This window comes from Auxenochlorella protothecoides (genome assembly GCF_000733215.1).
Source record: "Auxenochlorella protothecoides strain 0710 unplaced genomic scaffold scaffold110, whole genome shotgun sequence".
NCBI classification, from domain to species: Eukaryota; Viridiplantae; Chlorophyta; class Trebouxiophyceae; order Chlorellales; family Chlorellaceae; genus Auxenochlorella; species Auxenochlorella protothecoides.
The window spans coordinates 112,118-137,120 of NW_011934381.1; the positions used below are offsets into that span (position 1 = coordinate 112,118).

Sequence of the window (25,003 nt, forward strand, 5' to 3'; positions counted from 1 at the left end):
CGCCCCTGCCCGTCGCCTCAACACGCCCCAGACGCTCCAGCCCACTTCTTTGATCCTTGCATTTTTCCTTACCTCAGGAAGTCGACGCGCGGGTGGTCAGCGGGCGCCCGGCCCCCCTCCCCCCGCCCCCGATGGCCCAGGCCTGCATCATGCACAGCGCGACTCTGGCGGACGAGGACGGCGCCGCGCGGGCTCATCTACCCGCCAACGGTGCCGGCTCTCCCCAGGCCGCCTTCATCACCTCCGCAGCGCGGTGCAAGCGCAAGGCTGCGGCCGCGGCCTGCGCTGGCACGCCCGCCCAGCCTCGCGAGGCCGACGCCGACGGCTGCGCCGCCGTGCCCACGCCCGTGAAGACCATCAAGCTGCTGCACGCCTTCGGCTGGCTCTCCGCCGCGGGCGGCGACGCGGAGGACGGCGACGCGGCGCGGTGCCCCGTCTCGCCGCGGGGCACCGCTGGCGCGCCGCTTTCGGCGCCGGCGCTGTCGCAGGCGCAGAGCCTGGACCTGGGCGGCGCGGCCGCCGCGGCGCGGCTGGAGGCGGAGCACGACAGCGACTCCAGCGCCGGCGCGGGGGAGGACGCGGAGGCCTGGGCGCCACCCGCCGCACTGGCCCTGGCCACCGTGCCCGCCACGCCCGTGGCCGCGCCGGTGCAGTCGCCGCGCCCGCCCGAGGACGAGGAGGTGGGCTGGGAGTTCGACCCCTACCTCTTCATCAAGCGCCTGCCGTCGCTGGAGGAGTGCGTGCCGCCACGCACCTCCTACCTGCTGCCGCGGCGCTCGAGGCGCTGCCCCCAGAAGACGCTGGTGCTGGACCTGGACGAGACGCTGGTGCACAGCACGCTGGATGGCCCCTCCTCCCCCCCAGACTTCTGCTTCAGCGTGGAGGTGGGCGGCGCCGCGCACCGCGTGGCCGTGCGCCAGCGCCCCCACCTGCACACCTTCCTGCGCGCCGTCTCCGCGCTCTATGAGGTCGTGGTGTTCACCGCCAGCCAGGCGGTCTACGCCGAGCAGCTGCTGGACGTGGTGGACCCGGGGCGGACGCTCATCCGCCACCGCGTCTTCCGCGACGCCTGCGTGCAGTGGGAGGGCAACTACCTCAAGGACCTCACCGTGCTCGGCAGGGACCTGGCGCACACGCTCATCGTGGACAACTCGCCGCAGGCCTTTGGCTTCCAGCTGGACAATGGCGTGCCCATCGAGTCCTGGTGTGTGGTAGGGGGGGTGGGGGGTCTTCTCGTGTTTCGAGGTGATGTGGGGATCGAGTGCAAGGTGCCAAGGTGGGGAGTCGGCATGGCAGGGGGGAGCTCATGATCAGTGTAGGTGGTCTGAGCGAGCGTGCACCCCCGTGAGAAAGGCAAGCGTGTATGTGTGTGGAGGCGCCATCTCCCAGCGCGTACGCCAGGCTGCTGCCATGCCCCAGCCCTGCCAGCCCAGGCTGTGCAACCCACCCTCGGCACACGCGCACTCATGTCCTCACACTCCTCGCCTTCCAAAACCGCTTGACCCAGGTACGATGACGACGAGGACGAGGAGCTGCTGCGCCTGCTGCCCTTCCTGGAAAGCGTGGCGCACGTGGACGACGTCAGGCCCGCCATCCAGAGCCGCTTCAGGCTGAGGGAGGTGGTGGAGGCCGTGCAGGACCCCTGCGGGGACTGGTGCGCCTGAGCGCGGCGCCGCGGCGCCTGGCACGAGCCTCCCCTCCCCCTTCCGTCCGCGGCTGCCGCACGGGAGCGCGCCTGCACCCGCCCCGGCACCCCACCCCAGGTCCCGCCAGCCATGGCCCTGGGGCTGACTGGGCGCGCTGTAATGTTAGCGCCAGACCCGCCCAGGCACACCCATGTGTACGGCTGGCTCACCCGCGTCTTTTGTACTTTTCACACGGCCAGCCACCCAACAACAACCACCCCCACCCCCACTTCTTCCATTTTTATGCACCTACGTCGGGTGGGCCCATTTGGACCATCCCCCCTTCCTCCTTGGGCCACCCGGACCCCGGGAGGCCCCGCCCCTGGTGAGCAGCCGCCTCTTTGTCGACCGTGTTTTGCTGACTGGACAGGCGCTGGGCACACAAGGTGCCCTGCGCCGCCGCTTGACCTGACGCTACACCTGCGGGCTCGCTCCCTCTCGCCGGGAATGTGCGACCCCTCTCGCGCCACGTGTAATTGCTCCACGCTCTTGGGAGCAAGGCATGGGGGGGAAAGGTAAGGGCTTGAGAACCAACATGATGCCTCACGGCAAAAGGTGGACGAAGTGTTGTCCGGGGGGTACCGAGAGTGGGGTCACCGATGTGGACGGCAGGGAGCGTGCTGTGTCGATACCGGGGTTGGGCCAGCCGCGAGGTGCTGCGATCGTGATCCAGGATGGGACTCGTACCGGACAGCTGGAATGGCCGAGCCTGGTGCCGCACTCGTCATCAGAGGTGTCACTGTGAGGGGTGACGGTGTGCTGAGGCTGGGCGCGAGGTCTTTGCCAAATTTGATGGTGGGTGGCCAACTCCAAAACACAGTGCCTTCTGCGCTCACAAACCGACCATCCGGCTCGTGCTCAGCGCTAAAACTATGCCTGAGGCATTATAATGAGCAGGCTCGTGCAATAGCTTGCCCTACACCCTAGTGCGCCGTCCAAGATCATGAACGAGCAGTATCGTAGGGAGGCGAGGAACCGCAGCCCATCGCAGCGGCAGCACTACCCTCAGCGCCACCGGGGTTCCCCCCCCGCGGAGCGACATGTAGAAGGGTATGAGCGGCGGAGGGGCCCTTCCCCAGGTAGGAAGAGGGTACCATTCGGGGCCTGAAGTGCTGCGGCACATCCCTCCCAAAGGGCTTGGGGGGATGCTGGGCAGGCAGGGGGATGGGATCCAGAGCCGGGCCAATCCTCCACTCCCCACCCTCCTTGCATGTCAAGGGAGCGTATCTGACGTTTAATTCTGCACAAAGTGCTCATTCCCTGCCACTCACTTGCCGCCAAAGCGCCACGGCATAGGCAACCCACACCCTTGCCCTTGCGCAGGCCCTCCCTCCCGCTACGCGCTTCGACCCCCTCCCCAGGCGCCAGAGAGGGATGACAGGGATCGGCATCAGCCCGTGCATCTCAGCACCGCCCACCGCGATCGTGGGAGTTATCCCCCGGGGTACCCCACAGGATCCAGAGCAGGAGGTGGCAGGTCCATGGGCCGTCCTGAGCTCGAGCCGCGGCACGTGGTACAGAGGCATCCCGACCCCGAGTATCTCAGGTACCACGCTGATGGGGCATGGAGTTTGGGAGCTTGTGTGGTCACTAGACTTGATCGTTGCAGCAAAAGCGATTCCAGAGGGAGCATGTGCATGTCAGGTGCTAAGCCGTCTGGGTTTGCTGAGACACTCTGCCTTTAAATAAGGTGTACACACGCTGCCACAGGCCACGAGTGCCGCGAGAAAGGACGCGCAGCCCGCCCCGACCCCTGCTGTCCCGGGGGACCCCCCCCCGGCAGCAGTCCTATGTGGACAGCAGGCCCCCAGCCTCAAGGTGAGGTGGGTTGGTGGGAGTCGGTGCTGAAGGTGTAATTGCGGGAGCCGGCCTCTCGCCTGTGCGTAGTGGGAACCGCCAGCTTCAACGATCAGAGCGAGGCCCTCAACCCTGTGCTGCGTCATCCCTGCTACCTCACCGAGCTTGTGGGGTCACACGAGAGCCTAGAGCATCCCAAGGCCTCGCCTCCCCTGACGTGCAGGAGCGATCGAGAGGATGGCCGCAGGCAACCACCTCGCCCCTCCTCCCGTGACCCCGTCCGCCGTGCACCGAGCCCTGGCCATGGACGGACCCCCCTCCAGGGCAGGGCACATCAGCAGCCCTCCTACGAGCCGCGTGAAAGGGATCCCCCGCGTATGAGCTCAGCGAGGGATCTGGACGGCCGGTCATGGGAGGGGTCTCGGCCAACGCCGCGGCCGGCGGAGAGAATGCGCCCCATGGCACGGATGGCGGAGGTGGGTCGGCCAATGGCGCGGTCAGAGGGGTATCCACTCCCTGCTGCGCGGCCGGTGGAGTATGCACTCCCGTCGTTGCGGTCGGAGGAGTATCCGCGCCCTGTGGCACGGTCAGAGGAGCATCATCGCCCTGCGTCTCGGCCAGATGAGCATTCACGCTCCCCGGCGCGGCCAAGAGGAGACCGCCAATCCCGCAGAGATGTTCCCGGGGACTCGCTGGCTGCCAGGGAGGGGCCTGGGAGGTTGACTGGGCGTGAAGCTGGCTGGGGCCCTGCGTCCAAGGAGACGCCCCGGGCGCCGACGGCCGGCAGCCGCCGCCCATCGTCGCACGGTGACCCACCCCACAAGAGCAGCGCCAGGAGCGCTGGGAGTGCCAGCCCTCCCACCTCTGGATCGGCGTCCCCCGGCCCCACGTCGGATGCGCTGAGCAGGGCCGAGGACGCGTCGCAGCCGGGGTTGAGCGCCGAGGGCATACTGAGGCTGCCCGTGTGGGTGCCGCCGCTCGTCGAGCTCGAGGGGCTGCGGCGGGACGAGGAGGCGGCCCGCTGGTACTACATCGATCCCCAGGCGCGCCCCAGGGGGAGGAAGGCCCCGCCAGGGAGTGGCTCGGGAGGGCATGTCTGTCGGTGTGCCCAGGCGCAGAGAGCCACATCTTGCCGGCATGGCACCACACCCCGCACTCAGCCCGCCTTCCACCTGCGCACACGCCCAGGAGAAGCTGCAGGGGCCGCACCCCCTGTGTCAGCTCCAGTCCTGGATGAGCTTCCTGGCGGCTTCCGCGGTGGGGAATGCGGAGCACCAGCTGGCGTATGCCCGCTTCTCCGGAGTGTCTGTGTGCAAGGTGGGATATTCTTTGCGGGGCTGGGAGAATGGTAGTGGCGTCCTTGGGGAGGGAACCCTAGGCGCAGTGTAAGCATCGCAAGGGTGGGCCCTCCCTCATGTGTTACGAGCATCCGTGTGGCCTCGGCTGGGGGCCCCCGGGAACGCAGCATGTCACAGCACACTTGGCCCTCTCTGACTGCCCCAAACCTCTGTGCAGGCCGGGGACTGCTACCGAGTGCCCCTCATCCTGCTGCTCCCTCCCTCCCCTTCCCCCCCCCCCTCCTAAGCATCTTACAGCGGAGCCCCCAGCTCGCCAGCAGGGCAGATGAGCGTGTGGGGGGCTCCTGTGTCATCTCCCAGCGCACATGCAGAGGCGGCAAGGGAGAGCATGGAAGAAGCGCAGTGGGAACGTCAGTCAGTACAGGGGGAGAGGAGGGGGGATGTACAAACATACGCGATCCAGGGGCCTGGGCGCTTGCTGCCGTGGACAGCTGTGGGGGAGTGTGAATAGCCGCCCTGGACGCGTACACGGGCAAGGGGAGCCAAGGGTGCGTGCTATGGCTGCAGCCAGCGTCTGGAGGGAAGGCCCCCGACTTGCCTCACTGCTCCGCATCTGTGGAGCGGCGTTTCTCCCTTTGCTCGCTGGGGTGCACCTCCGGCAGCACCCCCGTCTGCTCGTAGGTCGCCACGGTGAAGTCGAGCTCGTCCCGCAGCCGCTGCACCTCATCAGCGGCACCCTCCTGTGGCGGCGGGGGGAACGGCGGGAGGCAAGTTCTGTCCATGCGAGGGGACGGAGTCGCGCACCTGCCGTCGCTGCACACCCCACTGCATGCGCATGGGAAAGCCACATGCACCAGCCCCCGGCACCTTCTCTGCGGTCAGGATCCTGGCGTGCAGCCGCATGAAGGGGTGGTCCCGTAATCTTGTCGCCGTCGCGTAGTCCTCGTCCTTCAAGGCCACCTGATTGGTTGGGTTTGGGGAAGGGGGAGACAGAGTGGAACTTCATCACCAGGTTCTGGGAGATTTGAAGGTGGGATACAACAGGGAAATGTCATGGGTTAGATGGGCAGAGATGGGGATGGTTCTAAGTAGTGCAGGTTCAAACCACGCCGCCTCAGCACCTCCAGATTGAAACCTTGGCCCCAGCAAGCCCTGCATGCAGTGGTTGGCCCACCCCACACTCACCCGCATCTCCATCTTCAGGCGCTTGAGCAGCTCAGGGTCGGAGTCCCTGCAGGTGCCAAGGCAGCGTGCCGGGCATGAGGGGGGCGACGGCTTGAGTTCTGCAAGCACCCAGCGGTACCTTGCGGCTGATGCACATTGTGGAGTCAAAACACTCCACACCACCTTGCAGTCCTCCAGGATTGCGATGGCCTTGGCGCTTCTCATGCGCACCTCGTCACCGCATCAAGCCACCCTCAGGTGCACATGGCCACCCAGACGGGCCCCTCGACCGCCCCACCTGATGCTGGTGACCTGGGAGGGCAGGCTGTTGTCGCTGCCCAGCACGACGCCATCCATGCCCAACGTGGCGCCGCCCTTTCCTCTGCGCTGAGTCAGCGGGGACGGGGCGTCGTCCTTGCGAGCCAGGTCACGGAGGGGGGTGGAGTTGTCCTCCCACACCCGGCGGTGGATGTAGATGGGGCACTTCTCCTGGGAAAAGGGAGGGGTTGGGAGGGGGGGATGGGAGAAGGGGAGAGATTGCGCGGAGCCAGCGGACCAGGCTATGAGACAAGGAGGAAACGGGACGGGCATGCGCTCCCTCGCGGGTGGGCTCCTCTCATGCCACCGCCCCTTTCTCCCAAGCCCTCTACCTCAAACCCCACCTTGAGCGACAGCCAGCAGCCGTCGGAGGGGCGGCAGTCGCAGTCCCAAGCAGCGCCCCCCGCGCCGTCGCCAAAGAAGAGGCGGCCGATGTAGGCCATGCCGCGCAGCTCCACGATGGCCACCCTCTCCAGCCGCCAGTCGCGCTTGCTCAGCTCCTTCCCCCGCTGCAGCACCGTCCAGAGCAGGTCCAGGCAGAGCGGGCGCTCGCCGTCGCGGCCCTGCATCAGCAGCGCGATGCCGGAGAGGGTATCGCCCCCGACCGCCAGGATCAGGCCGCGCTCAGTGTCCTCGATGCCGCGTGGGCCATCGCGCATGAGCAGCAGGTGGCCTGAGCTCTGGCTGGCGGAGCCGGGCGTCTGTGGGGGTGGGGGGCCGAGCACCGTGGTGTTTAGGGGGGAAAATGGGGCCATGGTGTTGAGGGGTTGAAGGGGGGGGCCAGCACCCGGGTGGGCTGGGGACCAGCCGGCCTGTTGCACCCATTCCCTGCCCCGAACCGACGGGGTCCTCGGATCCAGCCCCGGATAAACTCTGTACACCGATCCTGGGATGCCGGCTCACCCCATCTGCGACTTGGACCAACTGAAGGCTGGCGCGGTAGTAATCCGACTCAGAGAAGGGGAACGGGCTGAAGGCAGCCCGGCACCGGGTCGCCCGGCCCCTCCAGACTCCCGTACGCGCCTGGCGAGGAGCGGGCTGCAAGCCTCGGCGTGCTGCTGGCTGCTTTACCGCGATATTGGCAGCCTTGTGCGGGCAGCGGAAACGCAGGCTCAGAGCATGCGTGCTGGGTCGGGCGTCCGAGAAAAGGGCGACCGGACCCATCCTTTCAGCACCTGCCAGATTCGGGGTTACGTCTGACTATATGGAAGTAAGCCCCGGATCGCTGAGCGGGTGGGTGCTGCCCTCGCAGGAGAGCAAGGATCGGACGGACGCGAAAGGTGGTTGCGAGGTTTCGGCGCAGATCTCTTCTCCTCGTCTTTCTTTTAACGGAGGAGCAGAGACACCGACAGGTGTGGGTGGGGGGTGGATCCAAAACCGACCCGCAAACTGTAAAAGGGCATATTTAGTGTGAAGCAGTGAGATGAATCTCGTTTGAGAGCATTGACTAGCTTAAGAGGCGACCCTAAGGGTAGCCTGACGCACTGCCTCAGCAGGGGCTCAAGTAGCTCTCTGCTGAATGCCTGTCACTATTTCCACTTCATCGTTACCAGACATTCGAGCACACATCCGCAATCACATCGTACAGCTGAAATACGATGCATGGTGCATCTCAAAGTCTGCAATAGCGCTTCCCAGCAGCAAACAGGCTTGACGTGCGGTGAAGGGCGGGATTCCTATGTTAAGGGGGGTCATGCTTGTTGAGACCTGTTTAGAGCAATACTCGATCCGTGAAGAGGTAAAACTTGGCCAGGAAAAAGCTATCGTTTGCACTCGGGGTGCGACATCCCCCTATTGTCTGTTTCCAATTATCTCCCCAGAATTACAGCGACAGCAAGCTAGACTTCAGTGTCGTGCAAACCTTTCATATCCACAGCATCCTGTCAGCCTATGCTGCACACTAAGAATGCGCGTAATGACTAATCGTCACATGGAGAAACTTAGGGATCCACCCTTGAGACGGTCAGATCCCACGATCATTCCCAAATGAGGCATGAACCATATCCTAAGCTGTGGTGAAACTTCTCCGCGAGGGACAGGGTGATGTTACAAACTATAATCTCCCTCCTCGAATTTATGCCATCTTTCGCCTGTACATTCACATGAACTAACAGGTCAGCTGGTAGCGAGTTTGTGTACTTCATATTACCCGAGAGACCGGGGGTGAACTATGCTGCATTAAACTGGCAAGTGCTTGGTAGCGACAATGACCAAGCTGGGACAAGGGCTTGTCATGCATTGATTAAGCAATCTCACGCTAAGTGGAGTATCCGCATCGGTCCGAGGAACAAAGTATGGAGGCGTTTTGCGCACCCCTGTGGGAATTTCGGTGCTTGTTCAAAATTCGTTGAGCCCCCCCTTCCCCTTCTTAACCTCGTTCCCGCGCGAGTTTGGTCTGTCGCTAGGAGCGATCGATCGGCGAAGCCCTGAACGCGTCATGACCGACCCTGACCGCGGTGCCCGTCCTACTAGAGCTATCTTTGGTCATTACAAGGGACAGAATCGCGCACTGGGACGTTCGCGAGGCACCAGGTCCTCCCCTTAAAGTGTGGTCGGCCCCCGGCAGGTCCCCGACCGTGGCGCAAGTGATCTGCGCTCCTTCCGCACTTTCGCGCTGTCCCGCTCGCCCGTACTTCCCAAAATGCAGCGCAGTCTTCGTAAAACTGATCACATGGGTGGCTGGGTCAAGCTGTCACTCTTGCTGGGCACCTTCCTAGCAGGATTCCTAGCTGGCCGGTTGGGAGGCCCCCGACCGAGCGCCCCCCTGTCTGCTGCAGACTCGCTCCTCCGGCAACAGGTACCGAGGACACACTATCATGCTAGATCAGGGCCAGACACTGTGCACGGATGCATCCGGATTACTGTGCGGAAGGGGTTGACGGTTACGTTGCGCTGCCTCGTGGGGAGTGGCTGCCCAGCCCCTGTTACTTTAACCTCCTCCCGAGTACTCCCCTCCCACACCAATGCACGCAGTTCCAGGGCGAGGCTCAGCCCCAGCCGTCCATCCCCATCCTGGGCTCGAAAACGGGTGAGCTCACCCCTTCCAGCACCAAGCCCCTGGTCCCACGCAGCGTCTGCACCAACACCTGCCCCACCGCCAGGGACGGTGTGTGCCAGGACGGCAGGCCCGGCCCCGGCGTCGACGCCGAGGCCTTCTACGCCACGGCCCGCAACGTCACCTGCGACCTGGGCACTGACTGCGCTGACTGCGGGGCCTGGGTGACGGACGCCAGTTCGGAGGCGCTGGCCTGGGCGCCCGTGGCGCGCCTGCGGGACGCGGGAAATACGCTGCTGGTGAAGCGCGTGGCCTCGCCTGCGGGCTACCTCTTCGGCATCACGGACCCCGCCCTCGACACTGACGTCTCCAGGAAGGTCGATGCCACCGGCGTCTTCGAGCCCATCCTCACCATGATATGGTGGGGCAAGGGGTGCTGCAAGGGAGTGAGAGGAATCTGTGTGGGGGTGGAGGAGAGGGGGTTAACTTGGTGTGGTAGGGGGTACCGATGTGTGTGGGGTTGGGAGACGGAGTGGAGATGATTGTGATGGCGAGGCAAGTCACCTTTTGCACCCAATGGCCCCACAGCATGCGACTCAGCACCCCCGCCGCCCTGCTCCTCTGCTGACCGGCAGTTTTGTCCCTCCTTGAGCACCCCCCAGGCACCAAATTTTGGCAGACTGCGTGCAGCCCGACGGGAGCCGGAGGCTGGTGGTGGACGTGGGTGCCAACTTTGGGTACTACACGCTCATGGCGGCCTCCCTGGGGTGCAGGTGGGCGGAGCACAGCATGTGCTCAGGCCTGGCCCGAGGTGCAGGATGAATTTTGTTTGGTATGTTGCTCTTGGAGGGCACACTCCAACAATCCACGCCCATCACCCATCCAGGGTCAAGGCCTGGGAGCCGGTCCCCTCTTTTGCCGCCTTCACCCAGTATGGCCTGCTGCTGAACAACCTGACCCATCTAGTGGAGGTGGGTCTTGTCGTGGGGGCCTGTGGGGTCGAGTGCCCGACAAGCCTGTGCTTGGTGCTCATTGGCTGTGGTGCGAACGTGAGGCGCCCAACATGAGGGATGCAGCGGCGCTGCTGGTGTGGCATGCACGGACCGCGCCAACTCATGCGGAGGAATGGCCACTCATCCCGCCCCTCACTCCTGCTCCTCATTTGCTGCAGCTGAGGGACAAAATCGTGAGCGACACCAATGGGGCCAAACTCACCATGAGCGTGCCTCGCAAGGGCATCTGGGGCACTGCCGGAGTGGGAGGCGACAACCTTGCAGGGTGTGTTGCCTGGACTGACTGCGGTGGGATCTCTCTGGGGGGAGGGGGCTGGTGTGGTGCGCTGATGAACTGGTGCATATCAGACGGCCACTATTAGTCAGGAGGTATGGACAGCGACAGCTGGCCTGCATGCTTGACCTGAAAAGATCATAACCAGACCATCCCTTGACCCCTCCCTCTCCATGCCATGCCACCATGTGCAGCGCTGCCAAGGCAGACTTTGAGGAGATCGAGAAGACGACGGAGCGTCTCGACAGCATTGTGAAGGAGAATGTGCTTCTCATCAAGGTGTGCTGCATGTTCTGTAAGCACACTGGCTGCATCAGGCCCTTCACGTGGCGTTCTGGTGTTGCAGAGGTGTCGCAGGCATGTTTGCATCGGGGGCCTGCCCTGCTGAGCATTGCAGCGTTGTTCAGCCACATCGCCCCCGCCACGCCTACCATCCATCCCCACAGGCCGACGTTGAGGGCTTCGAGCCCATTGTTATGCGCAGCGCGCGCGACCTCCTGCTCAAGCACTCGGTGGAGAACATCATCATGGAGTACTCCCCCGGCGTGGGCGAGCACCTGCAGAATTGGGAGAAGTCGGCCGAGAACCCCAGGATCATCGCTGCGTGAGTGACAGGGTGGATGGGGAGCGGGTGGTGAGGGGTAGGCATGCCACTTAGAGCGGAGGGTGGAGAGGTGGGGGGTTTAAGGGCTTCTCTGAGTGGAAACGGGGGGGGTGGGACTAGGATTTGACCAAAGTACCAGGGTGCAGGCAGCACCTGACCGTGCTTCCTGCCATCGGAACCTGAGGTTTACCAATTTGCCCAACTGCTGATGCACGGCTCTGTCTGGCAGAGCCCGCTGCTCTGTCTACAGCCAGCCACAAACATTTCTCAGTCCTCTCCTTGCACCCCGTCCAACCTCAATGCCTGCTACAGGCTGCTCAATGCGGGGTACTCTGCCTACGACGTGCCCTGGGCGCTGGAGAAGCAGTTCCCTGGCTTTGGCGCCCCCATCCCCAACCTGGAGAGGGTGGTGGGGTCCATGCTCGTGCACGACATCCAGGACATGGAGCGTGCCAAGCGCATCGCCATGGGCTCCCAGCTCTTTGAGCAGGTGCGGAGGGGGGGGTGGGGAGGGTGGGAGTCCTGGTCCGCTGTGGCCCCGCCCTCGTGCAGGGGGCCCATGTCAGCGGGCAGGGGACTGCACTGTGCCACCTCCCATGCTTGCCCTCGAAGACCGGACCAAAAGGCGGCCCCCTCTTCAGACAAAGTATCAACCCCTGGCATCCGCCGCCGCCCTTTCCAGCTGCCCGAGCATGCCGCTTACCTGGCTCCCAGCAACACGGTGCCCGACTATCTGCACCCGCTGTCCTACCACTCCTCCTTCGGCTACAACACCAACATCTGGCTGACGCGGCGCACCAGCGTGAACGCCACGGGCACCGCCACCGCTGCGCCCGCCGGCTTCGATTTGGCCAGCGAGTGGTACCTCCCTGGAAACCAGGGCACGGGGCGCCGCCCCTGCGACTGGTTCTCGGTGGCCCAGCGGCTGGGCAACCGCTGCCGCTGCCCCAAGGGCTGGAAGTGCGGGCAGGCTGCCAAGGCGCTGGAGGCCGCCGCCAAGCTGGGCAAGCTGGCGCCCAAGCCCATGGAGCCGGTGGAGGTCACCCAGTTCAGCGTGCAGGCCTGGTAAGCATGCCAGCGGCGGCTAACGCCGGCAAACTCCGATCTCACCCCACGGGCTGGTATTCATGTTGTCCTTTTTCAGCCCGGCCATGCCTGAGAGGCGCTGTGGCCGTGTTTTCATTGTGCATGGGGGCAGCAGGACCGATGGAATTTTTCCAGTACATCGAACATGCCCACGTTGGCCATTGCCCCGTCACCGGAAGGTGGAGGATGCCAGTAATGCTCGCGGATATGTCGTTTAGGGTACCGGGCGCACCGTGTACCATGGTTCAATGCTGTCCGCACGATGACAGCGAGTAAGGAAGCTGGCTCCTGCTTCGCGTCCATATGCAGAGAGGGCGGTTACATCAAGGGGTGATCACCATGCGAACTCTGTTGCGTGCTTTTGGAAGAGCATGGCCCCCCTCTGGGTTGCGTCGGTGCGACGTGTAATGCTGAGCGGCTCCGTCGTCGTGCTCGCGCGATTTGCACGACGGCCCCACACCAGGATGCAGCCTCCGGACACCCGCGCTTCCGCCTAAGTGCTAGTGCATACGTTTTTCAGAAAGAGAAAATCCGATTATGATTAATGCATTAATCTGCATGCGTGGCCTTGACTATAGCTTCGAATGTCAAGGAGGTACGTGGCGAGCTCTCGCCTGCGCGGTCACCGCAAGATCTAAAAACATCTATATCCAGGGTCGAACGACCGCTACGAGGAGTGTCCACGTAGAAATCTTGGACGGGCAATAGAGCGGTTCCCGAGCCATTAGAGGTCATGCAGCGGTCAAATTTTCGTGCCTTCAAAAAGAGAGAAGCGTGCAAGCTGGCGTCCACGATTTGCTCCCGTAGTTTGCCATACTTTTAGCCGACGTCTGCGGTAGGTGAGTGTGCCAGGGCATCCCTACCCTGTCGGGGTATCGTGCCGCACACCGCACCATGGACCGATCCATGAAGAAGCGCTTCCGAGCGAGTGTAACGGCGAGATTAAGCTTCGTCATCTTCGTCTTCCTTGCCGGCGTTCTGATCGGCCGGCTTGGGAAACCGCTCTTGGGCGAGTCCGTGCTCGCTACAGGCGACTTCCAGGTATGTGCGCTGTGGCATGCACCTGGCGCCGGCACGGCCCAGTATCCAGCAGTTAAACCTGCCAGATGTAGAACGACACATGGTTTTGAAGCCTGCCGCTGCAGCCCATTCCCCCATACTGCGCAGCAGACCCCGAGCTGGGAGACCAAGGCCCTGAACAAGGAGGCCCAGGGGGTGGTCAAGGGCGCCCAAGAGGTGGTCAAGAGCGCCTTCTCCCGTGCCTCCCTGACCGGGACGACACGCAGCATCAAGCCCGGCCCGGTGCGCACCGTGTGCGAGAACACCTGCCCCACCGCCCGTGACGGCGTGTGCCAGGATGGCCGCCCCAGCCCCGGCAGCAACGCGACCTCCTTCTACGAGACCCTGCACCCCGTGGTGTGCGACCTGGGCACGGACTGCGCGGACTGCGGGCCCTGGGTGACCACCGCCACCCCAGAGGCCCTGGCCTGGGCGCCCGTGGCGCTGCTGCGCACGGCGGAGACCAAGCTGCTGGTGCGCAGGGTGGCCTCCCCCGCCGGCTACATTTTCGGGATCACGGATCCAGAGCTGGACACGGATGTGTCACGCCACGTCAACGGTACAGGGCTTTTTGAGCCTGTCCTGACCCTGCTCTGGTGAGGGGGAAAGAGGGAGGGGGGTGGTTGTGTATGGGGTGGAGGAGGGGGAAGATGGCGGAAGATGTATGGTGGGCCATGGTCCCTCAGGCGGAGGGCCTGATGCCAGCCACCCTTCCCTGAATGTGCGCCTGTCACATGCTGCCTTGGGGGAAAGAAAAGCTGCACCTTGTACTCCTTGCGAATCATGTGCCTGTGTGTCCTGAAGAGTCCCGACCTTTCCTCCACCCCCGCCAATCCGCACAGGCACCAGCTCCTAGCAAACTGTGTGCAGCAGGATGGAAGTCGGAGGCTGGTGGTGGATGTGGGTGCCAATTTTGGGTACTACACCCTCATGGCGGCTTCCCTGGGGTGCAGGTGGGCAGGAGCCGGGAAGGGGGGGGACGGCCCTTGGGCTCCCAGCTATCATTGGTGGCAATGGTTTGGGGCGCGCTGGGTGGTCGCCACTCTTTTCCTACATGAAAGGCAGGAGCATGCCGGGGCGTGCTGCAGTAGCTTGCCGCGCACGCATTGATGGCATCGTTTCATGAGTGCTTGCCGAATGTCTTGAGGACCTCACTCCAAAGACCTCCCTCGCCAGAGGCTGCTGCTGAGACTTATGCGTCCGTCCCTATGCCCTGTGTCGCAGGGTCAAGGCCTGGGAGCCGGTACCAATGTTCGCAGCCTTCACACAGTATGGCTTGCTGCTGAACAACCTGACTCACCTTGTAGAGGTGAGAAAGGGAAAGCGTCTGCAAGGGGATATGAAGCACTTGTTGGCTGACAATGCCCTGACCCTGACGGCTTGGGTGATCACGAATCTCTTCCCCAGAGCCTTCTGCTGTATCATTGGCAGCCCAGTCCTAGACACCCGCCATTTGGTCTGTTCTCTCTCCCACTGGCCTGAGTACACCTGTACCATCCTCTTGCAGTTGAGCGACAAGATTGTGAGCGACTCTGATGGCGCCAGCTTGAGCATCCATGTTCCAAGGAAGGGCATCTGGGGGACGGCTGCAGTCGTGCCAGGAAACTCCACTGTGTAAGTCGCGACCCACTCTGCCCCCTTGTACTGGATGGGTCCCGGGAGGGCCTGGGATGAGGGCAGTGCCTGCTGTGCAGAGCCGAGCAGCCTGCGCGGGTCTCAGGTTGCGAAGTCGGCCCTTTTACCATTGTCATCCCCCAAAACCATCATCCCCACCCCTGCTCCCCCCAACGCACCCTTCCCTGCTGCAGGAATCTCGAGCACAGCCATCAGCTGGTGGTCAAGACGACCGAGCGCCTGGACTCCGTGGTTCACGAGGACATCCTCTTGATGAAGGTGGGTCGAGGTTTTGTGAGGCCTGGACGGCCTGGCGATGGGGGTCCTTGTAGATTTCTGGGCAGCTGCACAGGCCGGGCTTCTCAATTTCCCACTTCCAAGACGAAGTGGAATTTAGTGTGTGGTCATGAAGTGGCACACTGGTCTGCATTGGTTGGTGGCGTCAGCCCCCTGCAGTCCATCAGGGATCTGACTGCCATTCCCCGTGGCCGCCCACACAGGCCGACGTCGAGGGCTTTGAGCCCAGCGTGATGAGGGGGGCCCGCGACCTCCTGCTCAAGCGCAGCGTGGAAAACATCATCATGGAGTACTCCCCAGGAGTTGGCGACTGGCAGCGTGACTGGGACAAGTCGATGTCCAACCCCATCATGCTCAAAGCGTGAGTTTTCTGAGGCAGAGGGGGAAGGGGTGGGGGGCTGAGAGGGAGATCCGCGCGCAGGATCCCTGGGGCCCAGCACGGGAGGCCGCCCCTCGCTCAGCGCTCGCACCCGCAGACTCCCTGCCCCGCCAACGTCCAGCGCTGGAGCGTAGGAGGTCTTGGGGGCGTGCAGCGCCGTTGTGACCCGAAGCTGCCACTCTGTTACCGACCTGACCTCCCCCCCCCCCCCCCCCCCGCCCCATGCCCCTGCAGGCTCATTGAGGCAGGGTACTTTGCGTACGACCTGCCCTGGTCCAAGGTGTACACCTATCCGGGATTCAACGTGTCGATGCCAGTGTTGGAGCGGGTGCTCACTTACATGCTGGATCTGGACATCCAGGACATGCAGCGCGCCAAGCTCGGCAAGCTGGGCTGCGAGCTGAAGGAGGAGGTAAGGGCTTGGTTCAATGGGGTGGCCCTAGACGGGCGGTGTTTGGTGAATGTAGCTTTGGGCCTCGCCAGGCGGCCTAGGTGTGAGGAGCGTACCTGTGCCATGTCCTGTGGTCCCAGTGAGCCTAGGGGCACCCGATTGTGACTGACCTGGGCACCCGGCTGCACGAATTGTTCGGACACCCCGCACCTCCCAACCACGACGATCAGACCCCCATTGCTGGATCTCCCCCCCCACAAAGAGGGAACGAGCAACCCCCAACATTCCCACGCATCGCAGCTGCCGGAGCATGCCGCGTACCTGCCCGACTGCAACAAGGTGCCCCAGGCGCTGCACCCCCACTCCTACCACTCCTCCTTCGGCTTCAACACAAACGTGTGGCTGACGCGGAGCTCGGCCGTGAACAGCAGCGGCGTCGCCTCGGTGGCCCCCCTGACCTTCAACCCCGCCAAGGAGTACTTTTTGCCCAATAACGTGGCCATGGCACGCAACTGGTGCGGCTGGTACAAGCCCGAGGAGCTGCTGGCTCAGCGCTGCCCCTGTGTGGAGGGCACCCCCTGCGCCGCGGCGTCCAAGGCCGTGGAGGCGGCGGCCAGGGAGGGCAAGCTGGCGCCCTACCCGGTGCCCAGCGAGAAGTTCAAGCACGAGCGCGTGGAGGCGTGGTGACGCGCGCGCGGAGGGCTTGGTGACACAGGACCCCCTGGCTGCAGAGGATGGTCCCTGTGGGCAGCTAGGAGGAGGGAGGGTGGCGTCCCTGCCGGGCTCCCTTCAAGAATATGTACACCATTTCTGACACGCAGTGTGATATGTGAGGATTTTTGACCCCCGTTGACCCTTTACTTCCGTCTGTTAAGCAGCAATCACTCTTCCAGCCTAGCTAGTGTGCGCCAGTGGGAAGTTTCCACCATGGTGAGTTTGCCCTAGGAAGGGTCGAAAGCACCTCTTCTGATGCAGGCTGGGCATACTGAGGGGATGTCAGGCTGCTTGATAAGTCCAGGTGCGATATGATGGAGAACTGGGATGGCACCATCTTGTTGGAGGTACTGGCAGTGAGCTGGAGGAGGCTGCCTCATGGGACGAGTGGGTGGGTGCTCACACCTTCAAACCGTGCTTTCACCCTCCGAGCAAAATCTCTCAAAGCAACCGGAGGGGGGAGCACTCAGTGACGATGTACGCTGGAAGCCACTGCATCCAGATCGGTAATATTGATCATATTATTTGCATCGAAACATCAGTCTGTCGACATGCGTCTCCAAGATGTGACAGACAGGCAACACACAGTGTTGTAGTATCCATCGAATGGTTCGACCGCAGCGCAGGTGGGCAGGTCGCCGCCGCTCGACCGCTGTCGAGTCAGGGACAACACAAAATACCCATGCCGTGGCTGGAGCGGTGGCCAGTGTGACCGATGCGGCCAGGAGCGTGGTCAGCCCCGGCCAGTACCCACAAAATCTTGCCACTGAAGCTTTCAGGTATGCGGGCCTGTTGAAGCTGCTAAGCGCATGCCCTTCCTCCGGGTCTTCAAGTGTAAACTTCACATTTCTATGTATATGATGAAAGCGTCTGATGCCCCATCGCCCGTCCAGGGTGTCGGATGTGATCCAGTCATGGACAGCTTTCCAGGGGCAGCTGGCGACCACCCTGAATGCATGTCCTGCCGCTGATCAGGTGAGGCAAGTGGGGCCTTTCCGGGAAACACGATGTATTGGCGGGCTGAAGATGTATGCATTTTTGCAAGATTCTACTGACTGACCGACAATCCCTGCCGCCCCTTCCCTCAGGAGGTGGATGTGGACACCTCAGCACTGGCGGTGCAGAGCGAGGAGGATGCCCTGGGGGAGCCAGATGCCTTTGGCTCCCAGCCGCCCCTGCCTGGTGCTGCAGCCGCGCTGAGCGGTGCCAAGCCCATCACGGCAGCCCTGCTGGGGACGTACAGGCAGCGGCTCGAGGTTTTCCATGCACAGCGCGAGAGGGAACGCCGTCTGGCTGCCAAGGTGAGGCTTTTGTGGAGATGGTGCGCCTGGCTGCAGGGTCTTGTTTGATCGCATGGCACGGGATCAGCCTTTGCGCACTGGGTGAGGGCCTTGAGTGGTGTGGTCCGGAAACGAAGAGAATCGTCGCTCCCTCATGTGATCGTACATCTATGGCCTGGTTTCAATTCCCACTCTGATCACCCCTCCTCCACCGACCTCAGATGCTGCTCAGCGTGCAAGCATCCCCACTGCTCTCCGATGCCCCGTCGGCCAGGGCTTCGCCCCTGCAGGCCCAGGAGGCGGCGCAGGAGCAGCGCCTCGCCTGTGCTGCAGTGCCCGAGGAGCACTGCGAGGGCAAAGCCAGGTGGGGCGAGACAGGGGTCGCACAACATTCTGGCTTGCCTGCTCATAAATGTGGCCCCGTGAGAAGATTGAGGGAGAATCTGCAGCCTGTCGGGATGCTGGGTGGCTCACTCCTGGCCTGATTCATTGCCATGGAGCTGCTCCTGCATGAGGGTGCTGAAGAGCAGGGTTGGAGGGTGACCAATGGACCAGACCTCTTTCCCCCCCTCATACTCAGTTCCGCCCCTCGTCCCGCCTCCCCACTCCACCTTCCAAGAGTCGCGCACGACGAGGCGCTGCTCCACATCCTCGTCCACGTCCCCTCAGCCGGGAATCTGGTGTCCGAGGAGTGGCTGGTGCGCGGGTCTGACACGCTGCGCACGCTGTGCGGCTCCCTCTTCTGCCTGTCCGACCTGAACGCTCGGGCGGTGGAGGAGGCCGAGAACGCCGCGCGGCGCGGCGCGGGATCGGAAAGACTGAGCCTGGCACAGCCGTCGGCGCACGTATACGTGGAGGGCACCTTTTATGTGGACACCCAGACCCCAGGGGCGAAGGACTGTACCGCCTCCCTCCGGCAGTACCTGAGGTGAGGCAGGGATGCGGTGGATGCCAGTCGCACATTGCTTTGGGAAAGCCCGGCGAGGGAGCGTGGCCGGGGCCCAGCCGATGGCGGGCCCCTGCGGCGGCCTGTATCGCGATGAGGTTGGGATGCGGCGGGAAGGGATTGGATGCACGGCTCCATGGCGAGGAATTCCAAGCTCCAGCCTCTCTGCCGCCGGGGTGAGCCCAGCGCTCTCGTCCTGCGGGCTCGCAGCTCGCTCCCACCCTTTCCCCCTCACACCGACAGGGACCAGGGCCAGGCTGCCCCCCCGCACCCTTTGCCAGGGTCGGACCGGCTCGACATCCAGACGACATCATTCAGCGTGGCCAGCATGGATGTGCCGCTCTGCGACCTTTGGCTGCGCGTGGGTGCTGCCGCCCCAGCCCTGTACTGCCACCAGGTGGGGTGATCAGAGCCAGGCATGTAGGCCATGGGGGCTCCTCACGGGGCACGAGTCTGGCAGGCGCCCTGGCGTGTGCATGCTGCTGTGCATTCCGCTCAGCCTCGGGATAGATGCCGAGGAAACCGTCATGGCCCCGCCCCCTCCCCTGTTGGCCTGCAGGGAGGGTGCGAGCATGTGCTGACGCTGGCAGATGTACGGCGATTTGACCCAGGGTGCGACCCCCCCTTTGTCAGCCAGTACCCGCTCCAGCTCTCCGGGCCCTCCTACCTGCAGCAGCGGGCGTGTGAGGTGGGCATGGGGGCCGCGGTCTGTTGCGATGTGCGTGGGGCAAGGGCGTCGGTGAGACCGGGTCCCGGATCCATCTCTGCACCAGCTCTCCACCACACCCCATCCTCCTCCTCGCCCCGGTCCGCCATCCCTGCAGGTGTGCGGCATCCACTCCGCAAAACAGGTAACGTACGACGACCGCTACGCCCCCGCCTCGCCCTTCTTCTGGTGCCAGGGCTGTTTCAGGGCCATGCACTATGACGCCTCCGGCACAGCCCTCTACACCGACTTCAGGGTGTTCCCCTACGCCATGGACTACCACAACTTCGTGGTCACGGGGAACCGCCGTGTGAAGCGGCCCCCTGCCGCAGGAATCGAGCGGACTGCGGCGATGCAGCAGGCCGGCTGACGGTAGCGAGGCCCTCGTGCCTGGGGTTCAGCAGGCCAGGCATCCAGGCCTTCAGTGAAGCTTACACCTGAAATAAACATCAAACACATGCGACCCTTGCATGTGTCTCGCATGTCACGAAGCTCGTTGGCGGAGGCTTTTTGAGAGAATCCTGGAGGAAGTCTCTGAGCACATGAGAGAGGTCGACAGGGGTGGACAGCACGCATGTCATGGAGTGGGAAGCCATGCATGCACGATCGCGAGGCATCCCGCAACTCAAAGGCCCATGGGACAGCCTACATGGGGGCGACGCGGTGCATGATATCGCGATGCTCTACGTGCCAGCCATTTCATGCTTGCCAGACTTTGCGAGCCACCTCAATCGGCCCGCCCGAACCTGCGTCGTGGCCTTTGCCGGGCAGGGCTTCAGCTCCAAGAAGCCTGGGCCTAAGACCCAGAAAAAATCGTCAAAGGACCCAGAAAGCACCCCTATCTCCGATGTTCAGGTCAGTGGGCGTTGATGAGGGAGGAGCGGGGGGTCCTGCAGCTACCGATGCATTCTGGGGGCGGGCCAGGCTCGAGGGTCGACTGCCCACTCCTGTTCAGGCAATAGACAAGGCTTTGAAGGCGGCGGGAGTGTACAAGGCAATTAATCAGGAGCAGGCAAAAAAGGGGAAGGTCGACTTTGTCAAGGTGAGGTGGTTTTCCTTGCATGCACTGGTGTCTGCCACGCTTGATCAGGGCACTCCACAGAGTGGACGCTTCTGGGCCAAGGGGCGCCATCTGAGGTCTCCCACACCTTTCCTTTCATCCCCCAACCTAGGTCAAGGACTGGGGATCTGGGACCAGGGAGAACCTGGGCGATCTCCAGATTGATGAGACCGCGCCTGCTGATTCCATTGCCTCGGTGGAAGCCCTCACCCTCCACGACAGGCTGGCACGTGAGCTGCAGGCCCTCCAGGTGAGGGTGTAGTGAGTGATTCTTACACTGAGTGATAAACATGGTGACATTCTGCCCGACAATGGGATACTGTGTTGGGAATGGCTGAGTGCATGGCTGAGGATGTGCTGCATGCCAGCTTCATCAAGCTCAGCCCAGCGACGAGCCTGGGCACAACCATCTTCACCTCAGCCCCGGACCCATGGCCTCACACCCACGCCTTCCCCCCGTACGATTCCCCATTCTTTAGAGGGCTGGGCGCCTGAACATCACGGGCGTGCCCGGGATGAAGCCTCTTCCCCCGTTCGAGGAGTGGGCCTTCAAGCTGGAGCACTACCTGCAGTACCTCGTGGACCTGCACACTGTGCACAAGGCACTGGAGGCGGCGCTGGAGGCCGTCACCGCCGCCAGCTGCATCTCGTCAGGCCTGCGCGCCGCGCTGGCACGCTACGCGCCGGAGGTGGGGCTGGCCAGGGCCGGCGCCATCGCCCGCGACGTCGCCGCCCTTTCCAGCGAGCTGCCGGCGGCCCCGGCCCCCAGCACCAGCGCGCGGGCCTTTGCGTCATACCTGGCCTCCCTGGCCTCCCGGGCCACGGCCGGCGGGCCCGGGGCGGTGGCCGCGGGGCCGGCCGGCCACGCCGCGCGCCTCTTCTGCTGCGCCTACTTGCTGCACCTCACGGGGCTGACCAGCCACGTGCGCATCGGCGCGGCGGCCATGGAGAAGCTGGACCTGGTGCAGCGCGGCGCGATGGCCACCTTCACCGAGTTCCCCCCCGAGGCCAAGAACCCGCTGGGTGTGTTTGTGGACGCGACCAACGAGGCCGGGCGGAGCCTGGGGCCGGAGGAGGCGGACGCCGTGGCCTCGGAGCTGGCCCGCACCATGCCCAAGACGAGCCTGCTCCTGCAGCCCCTCGCCCGCGCCGCCTGACCTGCACGTGTGCTGCGCCCGTGGCACCCCCCTGCCAGGCTGTGGTCCTTGTGTGTATCTGTCCTGGCAGTCACATCACATCACCACTGTGTGTGAGTCCCCTCGTGAGCACGTGCAGCGCTGAAGCATGGAGCACTGAAGGGGGCAGGATCCTCGGTTGCAACTCGGTGGGAGCACTGCCAGGCATGGCCCCCACTGCGCATACGTTTGGTCGCCGCAGGAGGTCAGGGTCGGGAGATGTCAGGCAAGGACGCTGCCCTCCTGAAGGTCCGGGGGAGGATCGGTTCTGGGAGCAGCCTGGCGCAGAGTCCCATATCACGTTCGCCCGCCCAGGGAAGGGGCCTCCCGGGCCCGCCATAGCTCCACGGCAGCGCCAAGGAGTGCAGGCCCGGGGGGACATCTGTGGCCTCGCTCGGAGCGAGCCGTACCCGGCCTCCCTCCATCTCCCACAGCAGCTGGGGCCGCGCGCGTAGTTCCAGCAGGCGAGCCTCGCTGGAGTTGACCACCAGCCGGCGCAGCTGGTACCACTCGGCGTCCGGCCCCTCCCCTGCCAGCAGGAGGAAGAGTGGGCAGGCGCTGCCGAGCAGGATGGCGGGCCCCAGACCGGTGGCCTCGCCCGCCTCGCAGAACAATGCGGTGGCAGGGCCTTGGCCCGGCGAGGCCGCGGTGGGGCGCGGCACGGGGCCGGCGACGGGGCGCACCCGGTCCAGGGAGCTGGCCAGGCAGCGCCTGAGGGTGGCGGGGCACAGCCGCACCCGGTCCCCGGAGTGGGGGGCCTCGTAGATCAGTCCGTAGGTCAGTCTGCCCTCGCTGCGGCGGAAACGCCACCCCGGGATGGGCGCCGGCTGCGCATCAGGCACGGGAGGGAGGGGGGTGGGGTGGGGTGGGGAACGTGGGCGAGGAGCAGATGGGGGACGGGGCTCTGCCGAGGAGCAGGTGGGGCGAGCGCTCGGCTGGGAAGCCGTGGAGCGATTCAAGGTGTCTTGCAGCAGGCAGGGGCGGCCATGGGCCCAGCACCAACCATGCAACCCCGGCCCCAGCCGCCTGCAATGCAGCACACCCACCGTGGGCGCGCGCAGCAGGTCACCAGCCTCGCTGGGTGGCACTCCGCTGGGTCCCGGCCAGTCCAGCACCTCTGGTTCGGGCGGGGGTGGGGCCACCGCAGCTTGCCCCAGAGCGGGGAACTCCTCGGCGGGCGCAGGGACCGGGGACTGCACCACCAGCTTGCAGTGTGGCAGGCCCGAGGCAGCCCCGTCGTCCTGCGTCAGCGCAAAGAGGTGCACCTCCAGCGCCTGGGGCGCGCTGGCGGGGGCGGGCGCGGGCACGCCGCTCCCCGCCTGCCACGCCGCGGACCCTCCCTGGTCCGGGCTCTCCTCCAGTCGCAGCCCCCGCGACCACACCGGCTGCAGCGTGCACTCCCGCCTGAGCCTGCGTGCCACCTCCTCCACTTCCCGGCCGGAGAAGGGCGCGGGCAGGGCCAGCTGGCGCATGCCATCCAGCGTGGAGAGCTTGAGTTGCGGGGCAGCGTGCCCGTGGCCCTCTGGCTGCATCGGCAGCTGGCACCGAGCCCCGGTCAGGCTCACCGCCCCGCACCGCCGCCGGTCCCGGTTCCACGTGGCTTCGAACTCGGCCGCAAGCTCGGCACGCAGGCGCGGCCTGCAGGGGCCCCTGGCCGCGGCATCGTACGCCCTCAGTCCCGCCTGTGCAGGGGCGGGGTTGGTGTCAGAGGAGGAAACGATGCTGATTGTGATGATGATGATGATGAGGGTACGGTGACGGTTCCCAGGGAGGGGAGCGAAGCTGCCACGGGAGTTCCGCGGCCTTGATACGCGCAGCGTCCCCCGCCTCTCCAGCGCCGACCCGGACACAGGGGCGGGGCGGAGGGGGCCACAAACACACACACCAGCCCAGCCCCCTCACCATGGAAGCTGCAGAGAAGGCGGCCTCATCCACGAGCCCCTCGCCCATCTCGCGCAGGAAGAGCTCCAGGGCGCGTCGGGCCGCCCGGCCGCAGTGTGCAGCGGAGAACTGGGCGGCGGGATAGTGGCACGCCGCCAGCCACTGCGCCGCCTGGACCACGGGCTTCGGGCCGCGCCCCTCCGGCGGCTGGGCGTCCAGCAGGGCCTCCAGCAGCGCCGACAGGCCGTCGTGTGTTGCTGGCCCGGGTTCCTGGGAGTCCGACCCGAGGCCCTCGGCACAGGCCGCCACAACGTGGCGCAGGACGTCGTCGGCCAGCGCCCGGGGGTCTTCTTCCCTGTCTTTGCGGTCCAATGCCATTGCCGCCCTTTCCAGGGCAGGCACGTGCAGGGCAGGCACCGTGAGGACCAGGGCTGGAGCTGCGCCTGGCGCCCTGGCGCCGGCGGGAGTGCATGATCCGAGGCGCAGGAGCGACCTGGCGGCCTCGGCGCAGCGCAGAGTCCCGCAGACCCGCAGCGCGCTCCCCAGCGCCGAGGAGTCGGCGTCGGAGGGCGCGGCGCGGCGCGTGTCACGTGCTGCTGCTCCCTGCTGCTGCAGGAGCACGAGTAGGGCCGGGCGCGTCGCGCCTGGGACCAGCTCGGGGAGGCTGGGCGCCAGCGCGAGCTTGGCGCCCTGGAGCACGCGCAGCGTGCTCAGCAGGCGCACGACCCAGGAGGAGCCCCGGGCAACCCACACCAGGCCCTGGCAGCGCAGGCACAGGAGCAGCAGGCTGCACTGGCGGGCCGCCTCCTCGACCCGCACCGCTTCCAGGCTGCTGGATGCGTCGTGATCGGCGCGCAGGGGGATGCAGTAGGCGTGGACGTTCTTGCTGTAGTGGTGGGACTCCAGGACGTGGGGCAGCGTGGCGCTGGGTGAGGGGGGGGTGTCTGCCAGGAGACAGAAGGCCGCCTCGACATCTTGGGGGTCATCGCCTGGGAGGGGCCACGGGTGGAGAACGTGTGTCGCAGCGGCCGACATCGAGTCATGCTAGCAACCTAAGTACATTCAGCTGTGTAAGATCGTGTGTACATCGCCAGACTGACCCGCGAATACGACATGGAGAGTCTTCGGAGGCACTACGATGGTCATGGCCGCCTGCTGGTGGGTCCGCAGGCCGATCACAGACCGCCTGCACTCCCAGCCATGACCCTTATGGTCGACATGTGACTGCAGATTTGTGGGTTTGATTGTTCTTGCACAGTCAGCGATG

General features: G+C 64.6%; 6 protein-coding genes across 6 annotated transcripts; 4 read left to right on the forward strand and 2 right to left on the reverse strand.

The window, feature by feature from the left end:
• Nucleotides 1-149: 149 nt before the first annotated feature.
• F751_0666 (CTD small phosphatase-like protein 2) lies at nt 150-1,664 on the forward strand (the record flags this gene model as incomplete). Its single annotated transcript, XM_011402685.1, has 3 exons — nt 150-347; nt 576-1,204; nt 1,508-1,664. 3 exons carry the CDS (start codon nt 150-152, stop codon nt 1,662-1,664), a joined length of 984 nt encoding a protein of 327 aa, XP_011400987.1.
• A 3,715-nt stretch (nt 1,665-5,379) lies between these two features.
• On the reverse strand, nt 5,380-7,017 carry F751_0667 (hypothetical protein; the record flags this gene model as incomplete). Its single annotated transcript, XM_011402686.1, has 5 exons — nt 5,380-5,520; nt 5,648-5,740; nt 5,966-6,011; nt 6,243-6,433; nt 6,607-7,017. The coding sequence occupies 5 exons, from the start codon at nt 7,015-7,017 to the stop codon at nt 5,380-5,382; spliced, it is 882 nt and encodes a 293-aa protein (XP_011400988.1).
• Nucleotides 7,018-8,903: 1,886 nt separating this feature from the next.
• On the forward strand, nt 8,904-12,217 carry F751_0668 (hypothetical protein; the record flags this gene model as incomplete). Its single annotated transcript, XM_011402687.1, has 9 exons — nt 8,904-9,059; nt 9,236-9,678; nt 9,920-10,030; nt 10,144-10,228; nt 10,429-10,535; nt 10,739-10,823; nt 10,991-11,148; nt 11,461-11,638; nt 11,831-12,217. 9 exons carry the CDS (start codon nt 8,904-8,906, stop codon nt 12,215-12,217), a joined length of 1,710 nt encoding a protein of 569 aa, XP_011400989.1.
• A 911-nt stretch (nt 12,218-13,128) lies between these two features.
• On the forward strand, nt 13,129-16,661 carry F751_0669 (hypothetical protein; the record flags this gene model as incomplete). The annotated part of the gene is made up of 9 exons (XM_011402688.1): nt 13,129-13,275; nt 13,405-13,889; nt 14,136-14,246; nt 14,518-14,602; nt 14,801-14,907; nt 15,102-15,186; nt 15,408-15,565; nt 15,818-15,995; nt 16,275-16,661. 9 exons carry the CDS (start codon nt 13,129-13,131, stop codon nt 16,659-16,661), a joined length of 1,743 nt encoding a protein of 580 aa, XP_011400990.1.
• A 4,131-nt stretch (nt 16,662-20,792) lies between these two features.
• On the forward strand, nt 20,793-21,837 carry F751_0670 (hypothetical protein; the record flags this gene model as incomplete). The annotated part of the gene is made up of 2 exons (XM_011402689.1): nt 20,793-20,930; nt 21,160-21,837. Coding segments are annotated over 2 exons (816 nt in total), but the record flags the coding sequence as incomplete, so codon positions are not given.
• Nucleotides 21,838-22,077: 240 nt separating this feature from the next.
• On the reverse strand, nt 22,078-24,771 carry F751_0671 (hypothetical protein; the record flags this gene model as incomplete). Its single annotated transcript, XM_011402690.1, has 6 exons — nt 22,078-22,098; nt 22,266-22,457; nt 22,593-22,682; nt 22,902-23,120; nt 23,238-23,537; nt 23,758-24,771. 6 exons carry the CDS (start codon nt 24,769-24,771, stop codon nt 22,078-22,080), a joined length of 1,836 nt encoding a protein of 611 aa, XP_011400992.1.
• Between the last annotated feature and the right edge of the window lie 232 nt (nt 24,772-25,003).